A 20,699-nucleotide genomic window follows, 5' to 3' on the forward strand; every position below is an offset into this window, starting at 1 on the left:
TGCAATAGACAAGCCACTGGCTTGGTTTAATGCTATATAAGGTTAAGCGGTGGAAATGGGAACATGTTTTGAAGCATAGTTTTCCGTGGTGATCCAGGGGTAGCCCAAGATGTTTTGTTCCTTTAGGTGAGGAGCAGCACTTCATCTTCCACTCCCACATTCCATGTACAGAATTCAACTGGACTGGCTGCTGATAGAATCTCAGCATAAAAGTGCAATATAAAAGTACAAAATACTTTATAAAAATCAAGAAGAAGAAGAAACATGAACCAGTAATGCCCCCTCCCACAAACACATTTATCTGTTATTTTCAGTTACTTCCTATTTTGAGTGGCCAGATATCACTGTGCTTATTCATTTAAGCTTTATATATAGAATTGTCCAGAGTGCACTTTCATGTTTCCTCTCCATTTGATGCCACTGTTTACATTTTCTTTCCTCTGAATCCATGTAGACATATATATTCCAGTCTACAAAGGCTGATGCCATAACACATAGAGTGCCAGAAGGTTCCTTTTTACATGCTAAATGACCCCCCCCCATTTTTTGGGGGGGTTGCACTTAAAATTTAAGTGGAGGAGGAGGAAGATTGCCAGAGCCACATATCACTATTGGCTCCCAGTAGAGGGAAAGATGAGGCAGTGAGGAGCCCATTGCAGGCAGAGCAGCTGAGCCAATCTGATGCACCTGTTTCTGCGCCCACACTGAGCTGCCCACTGCCTACCTCCCCCACTTGGGTAAGTGGTAGAGGTAAGTGGCATTGGATAGGCAACTCTGCCCTACTTTCCCTGCCTGCTGCTCCTGCTTGTACAAATGACAGCCAGTCATCCTGGGGCACAGCCTTGCTCTGCGGAGGCTGTTTTCTGATCTAACACAAGGGTTGGCCAACCAGCATTGTGCAAATCTGACCTCAGACAGTCCCGGAGAAGGGGCTATAATTGGGTTGCAGTTGCAGTGAGTTTGCTTCCACAGTGGTTTAACTGTTCACAGCTAAATGACACTTCCCTTTCTATTCTGCTTGACTGTCAAGGATATAGCAACATCCTGAAGGAACGAGGCAGGGACGTTTCATAGGGATATAAGAGGAAATCCGGTCTCTTGGAAAGTAGAGAAAATATATCATTAAATGCTTTCATCATGTAGAGCGCTCCCTGGAGTAGCTGCTTCTGTGGACTGGCATTACCTTCCGCCATCCCCTGAGACCATCTATAGCTCCTGCTGGCTTTTTACTCAAGAGGGAAGAGACTGGAACATGGATTGTTACATCAGCTGCTAAGGACAGAAAGACTCTGGCATACATACAGTGGTACCTCGGGTTAAGTACTTAATTCGTTCCGGAGGTCCGTTCTTAACCTGACACTGTTCTTAACCTGAAGCACCACTTTAGCTAATGGGGCCTCCTGCTGCTGCTGTGCTGCCGGAGCACAATTTCTGTTCTCATCCTGAAGCAAAGTTCTTAACCTGAAGCACTATTTCTGGGTTAGCGGAGTCTGTAACCTGAAGCGTATGTAACCCGAGGTACCACTGTACTCCATTTCTAAGTGCATTCTAATCATCTTTGTGAACCTGTCAAGACTGAAAAGCAGGATATTATTTAGTCAGCTGTCAGTGTTCTTAAATGGTTGTTCAGCTCCAAGGAAAGTTAAAGTTGGGTGTTGTTTGTGGGCTGGTGTTTTCATTAGCATTGGCAAGTTCATCGCCAATGAACTCAGAACATCCTTCCCTTCCTCTTCCCCTTGAGGATTTATCAGCCAGTAGCAGCAGCACATGAGAAAATGGGAGAAGTGAGCTCTGTCTCTTCTCGCCTATCTCTCTGGAACTTGAAAGGTTTGATGGTCCATGAGAGATGTAGCACTGCTGTCATTGCTACTCAGGAGGGGAATAGACAGAGATCCCTCGTTCCTACTCCCTGGATACCTCTGCTAATTCTGGCTGGTGAGTCTTGAGGGGAGAGGGGAGTTTGGGAACTGGGAAGCACTGGTGTAGGAGATTAAGGAAATCTGAGCCAGAGGAAAAATTAAGGGATTTGAAAAGTTCACATTTTCTTTGACACCAGCATTATGAGCCCCCAAAGCTCATACCCACACCTGAATACAATGAGCTTCCCTGACTTCTCCGGCTCCGAATTCTCACCCACTGTGTTTCTCCCTCTCCTGCTACACAGATATGAACGCTTGGAAGAGCAGCTGAATGACCTGACAGAACTCCACCAGAATGAAATGACCAATCTCAAACAGGAGCTGGCCAGCATGGAGGAGAAGGTGGCTTACCAGTCCTATGAGAGGGCCAGAGACATTCAGGTATGGAAATGCATAGGGATGCTTGTACAGCTGGCCTGACATCTTCCCCTCCCTATTGGGTATTTATTCTTTCCACATATTCAGTCTCCCTCCCAAAAACATAGAACGGCTTACATATAAATACAAATCCTAGCTGATCTGCTATACAGGCAGAGCTCAGGACCAGACCTGCAACACTAGAACTGTGGTATATTCCTACAGATCATTCTCTCAGCGTGGATGTTTGGCACTGATAAGACTAGAGAACTGAAAAGATGCAGGAGGAGAGGAATGAGACTTGCATCTGAAGAACTGAGAATTTGTCTATGGATCTTAGCTTTAGATTAGCTAGTCTGCAATCTGTTCCCTCTTGTCCCTAGATCGTAGAAGGGCTCAAGATCAGTAGATGTGCCACAGCTTTCGCAGGAACCTTGGAATCTGCCTTATAATAAGTCACACTGTATGTCCATCTAGGCTAGTTATTGTTTGCTCCAACTCATAGCCCTTCTCCAGGATCTGGTACTCTCAGCATGCAGTGCAGATGTTCTAACACAGCTGTGATCCCTCAGCTAAGCTAACACTGGTCCTTTTTCTCTTTCCCCTGCAGGAGGCTGTGGAATCCTGCCTGACTCGTGTCACCAAGCTGGAACTTCAGCAGCAGCAGCAACAGGTGGTGCAGCTGGAAGGGGTGGAGAATGCCAATGCCCGGGCCCTGCTAGGCAAATTCATCAACGTCATATTGGCCTTGATGGCTGTGCTGCTGGTCTTTGTCTCCACCATTGCCAGTTTCATCACGCCCTTGATGAAGACCCGCATGCGTCTCCTGAGCACCACCCTGCTAGTGCTTTTTCTCTTCCTCCTCTGGAAGCACTGGGACTCCATCACTTACCTTCTGGAACACGTGCTGCTCCCTAGCTGATTCTCTTGGCAGCCAGGTATCGGGGCTGCAGGGTGTTTCGGTTTTTTTTTTCATGTAGAGAGAGAGAGAGAGAACGAGGAGACCTTGCAACTCAGTTCCTTTGTCTATACAGAGTATGTAATCCTCACTCGCTCTTCCCCTGCACAGCCAACTTTATTCACGTCCAACACCATCTCTCAGCCGTAGGGAGTGTAGCTGCATCTGAGCTTGTGAGAGGCTGAATAAGCCCCTCTTCCAGGATGCCTTTGCAAGGGGTTGCGGGAAAGCAAATGAAGTCCGGAAGAATCTTTAGCTGCAACACCTTAGCCTTTTCTTTCAAAGCAAACAAAGGAAGTGAGGGCGATTGCAAAGCTTTGTGCGCAGAGCTGCAGAACGCCAGTCTCCAGAAAGCGTTTTTTTGCGGGGTGTTTTTCTGCCTGAGAAGGATGATAAAAGGCTCATTTCTACATATGAAGACAATGGTTCAACACTGAAGATGAACTTTTTTCTTTTTCTTAAAACTGATGCCCCTTAGAAACGTGCACAGATTTCATGGAGCAGAATGATGTACATATCACACCAGTTTATCCAAGTCACATGGCTACTTTACTTTCCATTCCTGCAGAACAGCTGATGTGCCAGAAGCGCACCTGGGCATCTTTCTTATGATGGACTTGATGTGATTATGGATTTGGCTGGGTTGTTTCACCTGTTCAGTTTTGCCCAGTGGAGACAAGATCAAAGGGGGGAAAGAATCTACCACTCTGGTGCAAGTTCAGCATTTTTGGTTGGCTTTGTTTTATTTATTTATTTTTGCTTTTGTTTGATATCTTCAGGGACTAAATGAGAAATTCTGACAGTGCACCTGCGAATCTTACAATCTTTGCAAATGTGTATGTGTGTGTGTGTGTGTTAATTTATTGATTTACAGTGGGTTCCTTTTTCTAAATCAAGTATTGTGTGAAAATTCAGCTGCCTTCACATCTCCTGTGTACCTAGAGAAAATAGAACATGATTTTAAAATGGTTGAATAGTCCATGCAAAATTAGTGAGTCTCGATTTGAATTTGGCAATGCTTCATCAAATTTCACCAGTAGAAATTTTGCTCATTACTTGCTCCAAGAGACATTCCTCCATCTTCATATTGAAGCGATTCTATTAATAGTACATTATCGTAGTTTTTTTTAAAGCAGACAAAGAAGCAGCCATCGTATGCAGTATCAGGCCCTTAGTGGAGGTTTCCTCACAAAAGAAGAAAAACCAACTAACTGATCACTTCTGCTCTTAAGCTCCTGACATATTTCTTCAATGTTTATTTCAACTGCTTATTTATTCACACCTGCTATTGTCCGAAGCATTTTATTTTACAGCAAAACTGTATGGCACGTTTTAAAGCACATTTTAAAAGGTTTAAGATGAAATGATCTGGGTGAGGAGTTATTAATATAATATTCGCAAAAATATAATTGCTGTTGCTGGCAAAAGAGAAGCTTATTGTAAGTTGAATTCAGGTGGTTATTTAAGGGAAGCTGTGAGTCATGGGTAGAGACGCTGTCCCTCCCCAAGGTAAATTCTAGTTGGGCCTGCAGTCACCCTCCACGTTTGCACCCACTTGCCCTCTATCAATCCCCCATTTACCCCACACTTCCTCTCTTTCATCCACACTCCCCCTACATACATAGACTCTCCATTCTCTCTTGCTCCCTTTTCTCTCCTCTCTCACCCTGCCCTCCTTCCACAAAAAACGCCTATGGGGGAGGACAGAGAGAGTAGGATTTAAGCCTTCACTCCCCAGTTGTCACCTCCCACAAATACCCCCCACATGGTAATTAGGCTTGGGGGGGGGGGTCTCAGTTGCATGTGGATGTAATTTTTTAAAAAATGGGGGTGGGGAAAGAAGGAGAGGCTGTAGGCTGGATTGAAAAGTGCCACAGATGATGCCCACCCCATGCAGTAAAGATAGTGTGTAATCAATGGACTAGAATCGAGGTTTTCAGTACAAAACTCAAGCTTGATTTATATGTGTCGCAAAGTGAAGTGGCAGAGTCTTAAGGTGGTGGAATGGCCTCTTCTCAATTCAGTGTCATGGGTGGTGTGTCTAAGTGTAGGGTTATATTTTTGATTGCTTGTTTATGTTAGAAACAACATTCCTGAAAGCAGAAACTCAGGATAGCAGACAGAAGGCTGTCTAAAAGAGGCTCCCTTCTATGCCTTGCTAGGTTTCTGCTTGCAAGAGTCATTTTTACATAGGGTTTTCAAAAACATGATTCACCTGCAGCCTAAGTTATACAATCTGCTGTACTTCGCAGGACTTCACCACCTCATTCTGTTGCATGTGTAAATTTAGCCTTAGATGTGATTAAGGTCAAGCTTGCGCAAGTTTTGCTTCGGTGAGAACTTTGGGCGGATGCCAAACGGTTTTGTAGAAAGAGAAAAGGAATGTGTTTCGTTACGATACAATCTCTGATATCTTCTGATATTGCTCAAACCCATGAGGATATGCACTTTATGATGCTTTCATCTATGGCCGATGGCTGTGGTGTAAGATCTTAGGATCCAAGAGCTGTCAATTACAGTACAGGACAAGAAGAGAGAATTTTGGCAGGTCAGCTCCCACCCCAGTGACACTACAACAAGAAAAGCTTCATCTACTGAAATGCTCCTCCTTATGACTGTTAAATGCAAAATAGCCTGGCAGAGTGGTTATCTACTCCCCTTATTCTGGTTCTGCCTGCAGATCTACTCTTCATTACATGAAACATTTTTATTTTATTTTTGCTTCTCTGAGGATGCTGTCCATAAGGCATAATCATAGTCTAGGTGACAGGTTTTCCAACCCAAGCACCTGATCTTGGCTCTTGAGAGCCTACATGTTACTCTCCCTGGCACCTAAAATGGAATGGTGGCTTGAGGCATAACCTCTGGAATGTATCCCCTTCTTTGCTAAGGAAGCCTCTGATGTCAAAATTCCATCATATGTAAGTAACATTTGTGATCTGCCTTTAATAACCCCAGGAGATGTGAAGGCGCTCAACTTTTTTGTATACATCTATTTATTTTGTATATTTTCATGAGTCAGAAAATCAACTTGCCTTCCCTGCCCAGTTATAGGAGGAGATGGTTTTCTAGTGCAATGTGCATGGATAATTTATTTAATGATGTCAGGATGAATGTTGTATGAGTTGGAAAAGAGAGTTCAATAACAAACACAAAACTGTTCCAGAATATAAAATGAAGCAGATTTTGGCCAAAATCCACAGTGAAAGTGTAACTGAGGTGCAGGATTTGTGCTTTCCTCTTTAGTTCTGACCTTGCACTATTCCTGACCCAGCCCCTGTCACCAAGTAATGAATAAGAGATGCATCTTGCTGCACAGGTTAGTCTTGCAGTGGAGAGCTAAAGAGGATGCTGTTGTGCTCAGCTTCTAAAACATAAATGGGGCTAGATGAGGGTTCCCATGCAGACTTTGCAGAGCAAGAGGAGAGCATAGTCAGCTAGGATTTTTGTTTTTATTACTGGCCTATTTATGTTCATGGGTTACACACACACACACACACACACAAAACACCAGACGCTTGTCTTTTGATGTAATCAATTGAATAGTCCTTGCGAACGTTGACTGGTGTAAGAACAGCTGGGTAACATTTTCCCATGCTTGTGTGCACCAGAAGCAAACAATTGCAATAGTCCTTTGTGGCCTTAGAATCATGAATGCATGATTTATTTACTGATCTAAATTCAACTGATATAGTATCTTTGCCCCACCCCTCCTGCCTTATCGAGAATAGGTGTGGCATGTGGCCACATACTGTGTTTTCATGGGAAGCCTAAATCAAAATTAGTTTAGGACTGTTTGATGCCATTGGTCATGCCTATCGTATCCATATAAATGTAATGGATTAGTTAAAGCAACATTTGACACTTGATAGGGCGATGCTGTCACTTGCAGCGCTGCCCTAGCAGAAGGAGGGCTTGATTTATCCAACGAACTTGTGACTGGAAAATTGTGGTTGGCATTTTTCACATGATTGTTGCAATCATATAGTTTGGCATGAAAGGTGTTCCTTGTGAATTGGGTGCTAGTGGTTCCATAAGGTTTTAGAGTGCTAAGTTTCTAGCCCTCGTGACAGGCATGAATCGGCAAGGTTTGTGGACTTCTGTCACAGAGGGCACCCAAGCCCGCTCCATGGCATAACCCTCTTCTTATACTGTTTGACTGTATTTATTACGTATGCTTGAATCTTTTCCTGCCCCTTACCCCTTGATATTATGTTTGCTTTCCATTGGGAAGCCCATTCAAAGGAAGCTCTGATTTCATTTCACTATATTTTTCCATTCTTTTTTTTTTTTCAAATAAAGAATTTTAAAACACTGGCATAAGACAAGTCCTTTATTCTTAACTCCTGCAGTGGCACAATGAAGCAGCAGCAGCTATTCAGAGAGGTGCATTCTATCAGATGATGGATGGCAAGGGTCTACTTTGCCACTAACATGCAGACAGTGAGGGCAGGCCTGTGGATTCCAGGCTTCTGTGATGATACTGCCAAAATGCAGCATTTTGCAATACAGTTCCCTGCTATTAAAAAAAAAAAAAAGTACCAGCATGTGCACACCTGCATACATTGAGATAAAATATGTATTTAAATATGAATTTTCACATGGACTTTAAATCAGAGACTAATTCACGAACAGGAGGGACTTGCGGAGAAATGTGTGTGAAATTGACACCAGCTAGAAATAGGACTGATTCATCTCTCCCTAATGCAATGAGACTTAGTCATGCATATGATGGTGCTGAGAGAGATTCTCCTGGTATTTCTAACCCGATCAATGCTCCCAGTGCAAATCCGCACCCTAGCTGCCCACCCTTGGTATACACCTGCCCTTTGATCTGTCCCCACTACTCATTCCCCAGCAGCCTTGTCACTTGTCCAGAAGGAACCAACTCTTTGCAGCTTCTGAAGAATGATCAACTTCCTCACACCCAGATGCATTGAATTCCTTCATTTTACATTAATGGCTGGGATACAGGAAGCCGCACATTTCCCTTGCCAGTCCCACTGATGAGCCTTCATATATCTCTGAAAATAAGTTGAATACAATAGCACAGAAGATTAATGGAAGCCTTTGGTAAGGCCAGCCTCTTTCAAGGGGGTTGGGAATTTTGGGGTTAGGGCTGGCGTTTAGCTGCAATAGGAGTGTGGCCTATTTATAAGGCACCAGAAAGTGATAGGCTTTCCTAATGCTCAGGTTAGATTTCACTGTTCTTCATTTGACCTAGGAGGACATTATATATCATTCTGAACTACAAGCCCAAAGAAGAGCAGTGACTTGGACATGAATGGCTCTAGGCAGCTTATAGGCTTTGGAGACAAGGCTGGTTGCATACTATAGATACCTTCAAAGCTACAGATCCATGTGGCATATTAATTCAATTAATTTACAAGCATGAGCTTAGAATACCATTCTCAGCAACACTGGTGAGGCCAGTATGGGGCTATAGCACCTGCAGGGCCAGCTGCTCATCAGAAAGCATGATTTTTTAAATTTTTGTTATTTGTTATTTTTTAAATGGCCCGTATCCTAGCAGAATATCCAGCCACTGCTTAGTATACGGGCTGGAAAGCTGTGGCCCTTCAGATGTTGCTCCCACCATCTCTGAACATTGGCCCTGCTGGTTGGGGCTGCTGGGAGTTGGAGCTCAAACGGGAGTGACCATGTGCCCTGTTCTACAGAGGACAACCCCTAATTTTGAAATGCTATCCAGGTCTGGCGTAAAGATAAGGAACCATAAACAGGGAGAGCAGGAGTCTTGAAGTTGCCTGTCAACAGCAGCTCCTGACCAGCATACTGAGCATGGAGCATGCGCACAATTCACCTGGTGTCTTTTCCTCTGTGGTGCAATGTATTGTATTTCTATTTTAACTATACAGGCAACACCCAATTTGTGTGAGGGTTGTGTTCCAGGTGATTGTGCACATAGATGGAGTGGACATAAGGGAAGCCCACCCTGCTGTGCCCTGTTCTGCCCCTGTTCCACCCTTTTCTGAGTCCAAAAGGACCTGCACATCAGCAATCATGCGTCAATTGTTGTTGTTTAGTCATTTAGTCGTGTCCGACTCTTCATAACTGCATGGACCAGAGCACGCCAGGCACTCCTGTCTTCCACTGCCTCCTGCAGTTTGGTCAAACTCGTGCTGGTAGCTTCGAGAACACTGTCCAACCATCTCGTCCTCTGTTGTCCCCTTCTCCTTGTGCCCTCCATCTTTCCCAACATCAGGGTCTTTTCCAGGGAGTCTTCTCTTTTCATGAGGTGGCCAAAGTATTGGAGCCTCAGTTTCAGGATCTGTCCTTCCAGTGAGCACTTAGGGCTGATTTCCTTCAGAATGGATAGGTTTGATCTTCTTGCAGTCCATGGGACTCTCAAGAGTCTCCTCCAGCACCATAATTCAAAAGCATCAATTCTTCGGTGATCAGCCTCTCACTTCCATACATCACTACTGGGAAAACCATAGCTTTAACTATACAGACCTTTGTTGGCAAGGTGATGTCAATTGGACGTGCCTAAAATGGTCGCTGCCTGTAGCACCAAGTTTTCAATATGAGCCTGTACATAAAAATTACGGTATGCCAAATTTATGCAGATTGGTGCCCTGGTTTGTCCTCTTTCCTGGTTCTCTTGATCAAGCCACCCCTGGAGGGTCAAAGGTTCCCCAGCCCCAGCATAGGATGTGGTTGCCAGTCACCATCTATCAGGAAGTTCTCCTCCACAAGCCCTACTGAAATGCAAGAGAGCTGCCCAAGACCAAAAAGGACACACTGGAGTTTGCCCTTTATTGCTCCAGTCCCCTGATCCATGGCTAGATAGGAAAAGTGCAAATGGAGACTATGTTGTGTTGTCATACATGGGGAATCTCCAATGGGGTTGCTCAACACGCCCAGTCACTGTGTTTCCAGACATGGTTATTTCATTTTATTTGTTCTGTATCTCTTTGATGTTTAGCTGGTGACTGTCTTTCAGGTAAGGCTAGGTTGCAACATATATTTTAAAGCAAAAAAATGAATTTTAAACAGCAGTTAAAAGTCCAACAGAAGACCTGCATATGATTCAGCGCAGATTAAAAATCTCAAAATGATTTTGCCACCAACGCTACTGTGACACCATTAACAGCTAATCTTATTAAAATGGAATTTTCTGAGATGGTAGTAACTAAATATACTGAGTCCAACAACGGCTGCACAGGTTTTTGAGGCAATCATGTGAATCAGTTGTGATTCACAACAGCCGTGGGAGGGTCTCTCTCTGGAGCTGGGCGTGATATGGAAGATACCACTTCAAAGTTTTGTTTAGCTCCTGAGTTTACAGAGCTAAGAATAACAGCAGCACAGAGAACTCAAACCCTCCATGTTTGGAAAGCGGCTTCTGCTGCAAAGCAGGAGCACACGGCAATCATTTGTACACATGGACTTCGCAGGAATCTGACCTGTTCCCCCGTTCAGCATTCATTCTTTCCTTTTGAAAGTACATTTTGAGGTTGTGATTTTCCACTGCAAGTTGGCTAGCCTGGTCAGCAGAAGGCACCAGGAAAATCTGTGTTTGTGTCTTCATGAAACATCGCAAACTTTGTCCCATCATGGACAGCATTTCATAGGCTCAGTTCCTGTGTAACACGTTATAGAGACAAGCTGTAGCAAACCTCGAGCTCACCAACTCCTCTTCCTGTCTCCTTTGGCATGGCTGTGAAGAGGAGAGCAAACACTTTTGCTTCCATTTTTATCCTTATGTCATCAAAGTGCAAGTAGATAAATAGGTAACGCTCCGGCGGGAAGGTAAACGGCATTTCTGTGTGCTGCTCTGGTTCGCCAGAAGCGGCTTAGTCATGCTGGCCACATGACCCGGAAGCTGTACGCTGGCTCCTTCTGCCAGTAAAGCGAGATGAGTGCCGCAACCCCAGAGTCGGTCACAACTGGACCTAATGGTCAGGGGTCCCTTTACCTTTTTTATCCTTATGTCAGAGCCCTAAACTGTTCATTCTTAACCATGGCTTTTTGGACCAAGCCTACTTTTAAAACTTTGGTTTGAAGTTGGCTTGTGTCGGCTAACTATGGCTAAAGATTAACCACAGTTTGTTGGGTTTGGACAACCTGGCAAACTGTGGATAAACTAAAATGGAAGTGAAAGTTTATGGGCTTTTCCTTGCAACTGTGCTTGAGGAAAAGGGGGCACCCATGAGCCAAGGCTTATGTAAACTCAGTCTCAAAACACTGAATGTGGCTTATTGTCACATCCCAACCTGCCTGATCTAAGAAATCATCATTACAGGGCAATAATTCAGGTGGCATTTGATAGGAAAGCAAAAAGAGTGGTGTACAAAGCCAAAACAGCACAGTAATAGAGCCTTTTATTGATTTCAAATCAATTGAGGAAAGAGCTGGAAGTATAGTGAGCCCAACGCCACCTTTCCCAACCTGGTGCCCAAACCTGAGGGCAAAAAGCTGGGTGGTCTTACTGATTTATGCTTTTGCTTCTACTTTAAATATTGTAGTGGTCACTGCATTGAACTTACAATATGTGCTTCAGCCTTTCACATACTTGGGAAGAAAGAAAGATAAGCATTAACTGTGTGTCAGCAGCATTGACCTCGCAGAGCCATAAACAATCCAGATCTGGCATCTTTTCCAGCATGCACATGGCTCCTGCTGGTTGAGAAAATAGCAAGTGATGAAATTATTCTCAAGTTACGACTTTGGACTGCCAAGACCATATAAGAAAGCTACTTCTCAGCCAGTGCAGAGATCCTGTTTTGTGGCTCCATTTACTCAGATGTTCAGTGAGGCTTATTCACATGTGCGCTGGACTGCAGCCCAAAATCTATCACAGAGAGTTGGCAGGTGTGGGGGCGGCACATTTTGCTGCCAAATAAGATGCAAATAATCAATCTGGAAATGGTGTGTTTTAATATCAGACTCCCAAAGTGCTTTTAAAAGAGTTGCGAGAACTTGCATGGAGGGATAGGTGAGCTAGTGTAGAATTCAGGGTGGTCCAACGCACAGCCCAAGGGCTGCATGTGGCCCCCGAGGTCTTTCTTGGCGGCCCTTGGCAACATTTGACACACACATCAGCCTCCCCAAAGCCGAGTAAGCCGGGCGCTAGGCTTTGGGGGAGGAGTTGTGAAGATTGACAGTGTCATAGAGTCTTCCAGCCTCCTTCCCAGTTAGCTCTTTCCTAGCTTTGGGAAGGAGGTGGGAGGGCTCTAGGACCCTGCCAGAACCTCATGCTTCCTTCCCAAAGCCCAGTGCCTCATTTACCTGGCTTTGGGAAGGCAGCATGAGGGCTGGGCAGAAGGGAGGGAGTGTCAAATTTTGGCCTCGCTCCCCCCTCCACAAAAAAAGGCAGTGTGTGGCTCATGGGTTCCATGTCAAATTACAGTCATACCTCGGGTTTAATACGCTTCAGGTTGAGCGTTTTCGGGTTGCTTCCAGGTTTCACCGCTCCCGCATGCGCAGACGCTCAAAATGACGGCACGCGCAGTAGCGTCTTACGTTCCTTTCAGGATGTGAACGGGGCTCCAGAACGGATCCCGTTCGCATCCACAGGTACCACTGTACTATGGCAGCCTACTTTGTATGAAAAGTTGGACCGCCATGGCTATAGATGACCTCCAGGGCCCCATTCTAATTTAAATTATTTGAATCCAGAGCCCTTTTCAGGCATTCTGCCTGACAATGTGGGGGTAAAAAGTGGGGAGGGGATGTGCATGTCAGCCTGCCCCGAAGGTCACCATGTGTGTTGGCCCCATCGCCGCCATTGGCAACTTTTGCATGAAGGTCTGAACCACTCTTGGAGGCATTTACAAGCTTCGTTGTGATGGGAACCCTGCCTTATCTGTGCATTCAGCATCCAATATCTTATGACTGGTTCAGGTTTATGGTTTCATACATGTGTCAGGAAACAAACATCCTTAAGTGTCTTTAAGGAGGTGAATGCACAGCCATTATTTATTTGATTTGGGTGCATATTTTCTTACACAGGTATGAATCGCCATACAGTGGTACCTCTAGTTATGAACTTAATTAATTCTGGAGGTCCGTTCTGAACCTGAAACTATTCTTCACTAGAAGCGTGCTTTCGCTAATGGGGCCTCTTGCTGCCGCTGTGCCGCCGGCACAGAATTTCCATTCTCATCCTGGGGCAAAGTTTTCAACTCGAGGTAACTCTTCCAGGTTAGCGGAGTTTGTAACCTGAGGCGTTTGTAACTCGAGGTACCACTGTATCCAGAAAAGGGACACAAAGGCCTAGAATTGCCCTAAGGTATGGGCACACTTTTTTCAAGGATCAGATGCAGTCTGTTTGTACAGTGAGGTACACATCTCCTATTTGTAAAAACAAATAGCTGTCAGTAGAGCTGTCAACCAGCTGGGACTTCAACTAGTATGTCCAACTTTCTGAAATGACATAGGAGAAAAGTTGCCTGACTTTTCAAGGACACTTCTAGGGTTACTTTACTCCAGAAAGTTCTGACAAATGGTGCTTCTGCTACAAAGTGCTGTATAAACTGAAATGGTTCCAATTTAAGATGGTGATTAGTGAGTAATACCCCCTACGCACCTTTGCTAAAGTACAGAAACAAGGAGAAAGACAGTTTAGCCTTGATTCATTGATGTTTTCTACCACTAGGGAGCAGGGTAATTGTTGAGCACAGGTTCCAGAAAAGTAGTCATGCCAGAGGTTATTCATAAGAAGAGCCTGGCTGGGTCAGACCAAAGCCCACCTCTAGGGCCAGCATTAGTCTGCTGTAGCAGAAGGAGAAACTTCGCTTTGCCTTTGTATGGTTAAAAACATTTGCTTCCATTCAGTTTTAAAGCAGTTTTCTTATACTGATCTGGAAACTGGACTCAGACCTCTCTCAGACTCAGACCTAATGTTTACATTGTAAAATGCGATATAAGGAGCCAGAGCGATGCAAAACAACCAGGATGGCTAATCTTTTTTTTTTTTTTTATTAAATTTTTTTATTACAAGCACATAAGATTTCCACACATAGAAAAAGAAAAATTATACAATCAAAAATACAAAGCATACCTTAAAAAGACACATACATCTAAAAAAGAAGAAAGAAGAAAAAAAAAAACAAAAAAAAGAAACAATACCAAAAAGCAACATTTCCAATCATTCCCTTACATACCTTTGACTTCCATTAACCTCAGCTTTGGATTAGATATTCTACATAAATCTTCTGCAGTGATTTTCATTTTATCTTTACATGTCGTAGGAGTTAAGCCTCGTCTACTGTTAAGTTATTAATTCCCAAATTGATCTCGAGATACCTTAAAAATTTGGACCAATCCTCTTTCTTTTTAACGGGATTATCCCTCCTGATATGCTGTGTAAGTCTTGCCAATTCCAAGTATTGATACAGTTTTACCTGCCATTCTCTCATTGTGGGTGTTTCGTCAGACTTCCATTTCTTTGCTATTAAGATCCTCGCTGCAGTGGTGGCGTATTGGAAGAAGGTCTGGTCTGTCTTTTTTATTTCCTCCCCAATCACCCCTAAGAGAAACGCTTCTGGTTTCTTGGGGAAGTTATACTTCAGAATTTTCTTTAACTCCTCATAAATCTGTCCCCAGAAGCCCTTCACTTCCTCACAGGTCCACCAAATATGGAGGAAGGTCCCTACCTTGTCTTTACACCTCCAGCAAGTGTTATCTGCTGTTCTGTACATTCTACCTATTCTTGCCGGAGTCAGGTACCAACGATACATCATCTTATATAAGTTCTCACATAAATCTGCACACGCAGTAAATCTCATACCCTTCTTCCACAAAATTTGCCATTTATCGTACCCTAACTCATATCCTAAGTCTTTATTCCATTTGATCATTACATCTTTAATCATCTCTTCCTTATTTTCATTTTCTAATAGTTGTTTATACATTTTGGAGAGTAATTTATTGTTACTCTCCAGAATCTCCACTTGAAATCTAGATTTATTTGCTCCCATACCTATTTTCTTATGTTCACTCCATACTGCATTGATTTGTTGAAGGTAAAACCAGTCCTTAATTTCCTCTTTCAATTCATCTAAAGATCTTAGCTTCCAACCTTCTTCCGATTTAGTTAGCAGATCCTCATACGTCCATCTTTTGCCTATCATATTTAGTTTCTTTATCTTAATAATATCTACAGGTGATAGCCACCAAGGAGTACTATGTTCAATCAAGTTTTTCTTCCTTTTCCAGACTTCTAGAAGGGACCCTCTAACTATGTGGTTATGGAAACCTCTATGAACTTTATCCTTCTCCTGCCAGAGGTAGGCATGCCACCCAAATCTTAAATCAAATCCTTCCAGATCTAATAGATCTGTGTCCTTCAAAATGGCCCATTCTTTTATCCAAAGTAGGCATGCCGCCTCGTAGTAAAGCCTTAAATTTGGTACCCCAAAGCCCCCTCTTTCCCTGGAATCCATCAGGTATTTAAGTTTCACCCTGGGTTTTTTCTCCCGCCAAATAAATTTGGTCAGGGTCTTTTGCCAGTTTTTAAAGCAGGCGGTACCTTTTATGACTGGTAAGTTCTGGAACAAGAATAGCAATCTTGGGAGAATGCACATCTTGATCGATGCCATCCTCCCGGTCCATGATAGATTCAATCTGCGCCAGGTATCCATATCCTTCTTAATTTCTTTCCACAGCTTATTATAATTATCCTCTACCAAGTTAATATTCTTTGGCGATAGCCATATTCCCAAATATTTCACTTTATTTACTACTTTTAAGTCTACTTGTTGTTCCAACTGTTGTTTCTCCTGTTCTGTCAGATTCTTTATTAATATTTTAGTTTTTCCCCTATTTAACTTAAATCCGGACAATCTGCCAAATTCTTCCAAAAGTTCTACCGCTCTGCTAATACTTTCAACTGGGTTTTCTAAGAATAGGACCAGGTCATCTGCGTAGGCCTTTAATTTATATTCTTTCTCACCAATTTTTATTCCCCTGATGTTCGGGGTTGCTCTTATTTTATTTGCTGCCGTCTCTAGCACCGTAATAAACAATAAGGGTGACAGGGGGCAACCCTGCCTTGTACCTTTCATAATTGGGAAATATTTAGTCAACTTGTTGTTAATAATCAACCTGGCCTGCTGCTCTGTATAGATCGCCTTGATACCCTTCAGGTAGGGGCCCCCTATTCCCACCTTTTCAAGATTTTGTAACAAAAATTCCCAGGAGACACGGTCGAATGCTTTTTCTGCATCTATGAAAATAAGGGCTGCTGGTATGTCAGGTCTTGTCTCCAAGTATTCGATGATATCTAGAGCGTGGCGGACATTGTCCCTCAGCTGCCTACCTGGGAGGAATCCCACTTGATCTCTATGTATATATCTATTTAGCAACTTTTTAAGCCTACTAGCCATGATATCCGTAAAGATCTTATAATCACAATTTAGAAGTGAAATTGGCCTATAATTTTTTAGATCTGCCTTTTCATTTTCGTTCTTAGGGATTAACGTAATATACGCCTCCTTCCAGGAGCTGGGGATCCTCCCTTCTTGGAAAATATTATTTATTACTTCCGTTAAGACCGGCGCTAACATATCTATCAGTTTTTTATAGTATTTTGCGGGTAAGCCATCCGGACCAGGAGACTTCCCGTTCTTCATTTTATTAATGGCATCCCTGACCTCTTCCACTGTCACCTCTTTATTTATTTGTGTACGGTCCTCTTCTGTAAAGTATTTTCCTATTTCTTGTTCTAGATAGCTCTCTATTTCTATATTATTCTCTTCTCCTTTCTCATACAGTTTTTCAAAGAAAGTGACAAACCTGTTTTCAATTTCCTCTGGATCCTCTATCACCTTCTCATCTATAATTAGTTTGTTAATCACATTTTGCTTCTTTCTTTTCCTGAGCTGCCATGCAAGTAGCTTCCCCATTTTATTAGCCGACTCGAAATATTTCTGTCTTGTAAATTTAATTTTCTGTTCTACCTCTTGATTCAGAATCGCTGAGAATTGGGACTGCAGCACCTTCATCGCTTGGTTAATCCTTTCATCTGTCGGGTTTAGGGCCAGTTTCTTTTCATAGTCTCTCAATTGGGCCAAGATATCTTCTTTCTTTTTCTCCCTTAACTTCTTTCTAACACTGTTTTGCTGTATTAGGAAGCCCCTTAAGACTGCTTTACCAGCATCCCATACCAACTCTATTGGGGTATCTCTATTCCAATTTATCTCCAAATATTCTCTCAAGGTTTTTTTGGCCATGTCCAGCACCTCCTCATTTTCAAATAAATATTCGTTCATCCTCCACCTAACTTGCCCTTTCGACTCATTTTTAATTTCCAGAATCAAGGGGCAGTGGTCTGATAGAGTCCTAGGTTGTATCTCGCATCTCTTAACTCTCCATGCTAGGGCCCTAGTCACCCATATCTGGTCGATCCTGCCCCAGCTCTGGTGGGGCTCTGAATAATGGGTGAACTGTTTAGTAGTAGGGTTTCGATGTCTCCAGATATCAATTAAATCTAAGTTTTCCACTAGCTCATTAAAGGAGTTAGGGAGCTTCCCCCTGTTTGCATTTCTCTGGTTCTCACTTCTGTCCAGGCTCGGTGTGGGCACCCCATTCCAGTCTCCCAGCAAGATTAACTTATAGGGTTCCAATTCTAATAACATACTTTCGAGATTTCCAAAAAACTCCGCTCTATTAGTATTCGGAGCATATACCGACACTATGTTAATTCTTTCCCCACGAAAGTTTAATTGGATACCTAGTATTCTACCTTCCTCATCTTTGCAGATTTGTATTGGTTCCCACCTTTCTTTCGCATATATTACCACTCCTTTTTTTTTATTCACATCCGAGTTTACAAATTCTACTCCCAATTTTTTATTCACCAAAATATGTCTGTGTCTCTTTGCAATATGAGTTTCCTGAAAACAAATTACATCACATTTCTTATTTCTCAAAGCTTTTTGAATTTTATTCCTTTTAGCTTTCTCATTCAGTCCATTCACGTTCCATGATAAAAATTTTAAAGTGTCCAGTGTTATTTGGGTGTTCCTACTACTTTACCTCAAATTAGATCTCAAATTAAAATCCTTGGAGCCTCTCCCCTTCCACCGCCCTTTCTCCCACTGCGGCTTCTTCATCTTCATCTCCTGAGTTTGGGTTTAACCCCCTCTCTCCTAGGTCTTTCGCACTCCCCTCCCTTTCATCCTCCCTTTCCCGACCGTTCCCTTTCACGTCATCCTTCTCCCGCACTCTATACTCTGTTCTTCCCAGCTCTTTTTCATATCTTCTCAAGAACTTCTCTGTTTCCTGTGTGTCAGTCAGTTTGAATTTCTTATCTTTGTAGAAGAAAGTAATCCCCTCAGGGAACTCCCACCTAAATTGTATTCCATTTCTATTTAAGATAGCTACCACTTGCCTGTAGCGCTCCCTTTTTTTTAATAATCTTATTGGAATTTCTTTGTAAATAATAATAGGCCTCCCTTCTATTCTAAGTTTATTGCGGTAGCTCGTCCTTAGGATTAAGTTTCTCATTTCTAGGGAGTTGAATATCACCAGACAGTCACCCAAAAATTTATTAATTTTTAGATGTTGTGGTTTAGACATTCTGAATGCATTGTCTATCGTTGGCGCAATCTCTTCCTCTTTCAGACCCAGCCATTTAGCGAGCTCCTTAATCATTTTCTTTCTAACATCCTCATTTCTTTCTTCTACTACGCCTCTAAATTTTAAATGGAGCTGTTTTTGTCGCATATCAGCCATGGCAAGGTCGTCCCAGATCTTATCCTGCGCTTTAGTTAGTTCACTCAGCTCTTCCCTCATCCTCCCTGTCTCTTTTTTCTGTTCCCTCAATTCTTTCTGTAATTTTTTGTTAGATTCCTCAATTGTTTTAGACTTTACTGATAGATCTTGAATTTTGGCTGAGAGCTCTCCTACTGCTTCCTCTATTTTTCTATCTATCAAGTCATGCATCTCCCCCAACTTATTTTCCATATATGTTTCATTTTGTTTAAATTCCTCCTTTATTTTAGTCCATAAGCTATCTAGATCTTTTATCTCCTCCTGACGCGATGTCTTTCTTTCCCCCGGGGTCCCCCCCACTTTCTTCAGATCTTTCCCTTCCTTCCCCATCATTATCTATAGGGCTCCCCCTTTATCACCGTTAATTTCTTCTTAATATCTTCTTTTATCCACCCTTTCCTCCTATCCTCCTAACCTTTCCACCTAACTTCTCAGGAAAAAGAAAGAAAAAAAACACCCACCAAGGAACTGTATACTATGTCCAATCTGACTAAGTTGTGTACACGTGCAAACACCAGGAGGGCAGCAAATCCACCGTATGATCTTTAACAACCCTGGGGGGGGTACCAATCCAGAGGCATTAATTAATCCACTCAGAGCCTGGCTTCTTCTTTCACTTCTCTCCGTCCTCCCCTCAATCCACTCACATCACACCTGGGGGGAGAGGGAGGTGAGGCGGGCGTTGCTCTCAAGCACTTAGTTATCCTACACAGCCTCCTGTCCTATACATTCAAGCTCAGATCAGTTTAGATTACTTCCGACGCTTCAGGAACTTTGCACGCTTTGCACACCACAGTCTCCTCTCGCCAAGGGATAGCAGTCCCGGTGACGGTCCCGTTGCAGTCCCGGTTACAATCTGAGCCCCCTCTCGGAATTGCAGACAAGGAGGGGCTCTGTGTGGCTTAGTCTGTTTCGTGTCCTGTTTCCCCCTGCTTCCCCCGCCGAAAAACCAGCTACTTAGAATAACGACCTGGCCAGCTGTTAGCGTCTCTACAGGGTGCGTCCTTGGCGTGCCTCAGCCCACAGACCATGCACCAGTCCTCCCTTGGCGTGTTCTCTCCAGCAATTTAACAATCTCTCCAACAGTCTTCTAAAAAAAGGAAATTCCTTAAAGGAGTAGCGCTGAAATGTCGAGGGGGTTCCCGCAGCGTAGCCGAGACAACACCTCTCCGGTGGGCTTGGAAATATATTAGTCACGGATTATGCCCCAGAGGCTAATTGGCGTCGTAATTGTTTAGTAAAAATAGAAATTTAGCCTTGCCCACTGATTATATTAGGGCTAGGTTCCTTAATTTGTCCTCTGTATTCCGTATTCCGTATTTATTATCAATTCGGATCTCCCTCATTCAGTCAGACTATTTACTAACCTCCTCTCTCCTGCGACTCACCTCCTGCGCCATCTTGCCTCCGCTGCCGAGGGAAATCCCATAGGTAAAAACCAAAGAAACCTGGGCGTCTCCTAGCTTCGTGTCAGCTGTGCGCTTAGGTAGTAAGCACTTCAAATAGAAAAACCCTTTCACATGCAGGAGACCCCGTTTTTATCTCCCAGGGGTTCCGACGCTGTTCGCAGTTGAAGCTCCGGGCGTTTCGCTGTGGAGTCGGCACTTCCCGATTCGCGCTGGCGGTCACCGTTCTCTCGTTCTCTCTCTGTCTATCCCAGAGATAGTGGGTCGACCGCGTCCACGCCGCCGGTGGCCTGTCCCCCAAGGGTTTCCCCCCTGGAG

General features: G+C 43.5%; 1 protein-coding gene across 6 annotated transcripts in view; it reads left to right on the forward strand.

The window, feature by feature from the left end:
- TMCC2 (transmembrane and coiled-coil domain family 2) overlaps positions 1–7,551 on the forward strand; it is a 93,085-nt gene extending 85,534 nt beyond the window's left edge. For all 6 annotated transcript variants that reach the window (XM_028734310.2, XM_028734311.2, XM_028734313.2 and 3 more), the window contains 2 exons: positions 2,165–2,300; positions 2,887–7,551. In XM_028734310.2, the coding sequence (XP_028590143.2) occupies positions 2,165–2,300; positions 2,887–3,198 (448 nt within the window). In that variant the 3' untranslated portion in view covers positions 3,199–7,551. The remainder of the gene's footprint in view (positions 1–2,164; positions 2,301–2,886) is intronic.
- Positions 7,552–20,699: the final 13,148 nt, after the last annotated feature.

Source organism: Podarcis muralis, chromosome 5 (genome assembly GCF_964188315.1).
Source record: "Podarcis muralis chromosome 5, rPodMur119.hap1.1, whole genome shotgun sequence".
Taxonomy (NCBI): domain Eukaryota; kingdom Metazoa; phylum Chordata; class Lepidosauria; order Squamata; family Lacertidae; genus Podarcis; species Podarcis muralis.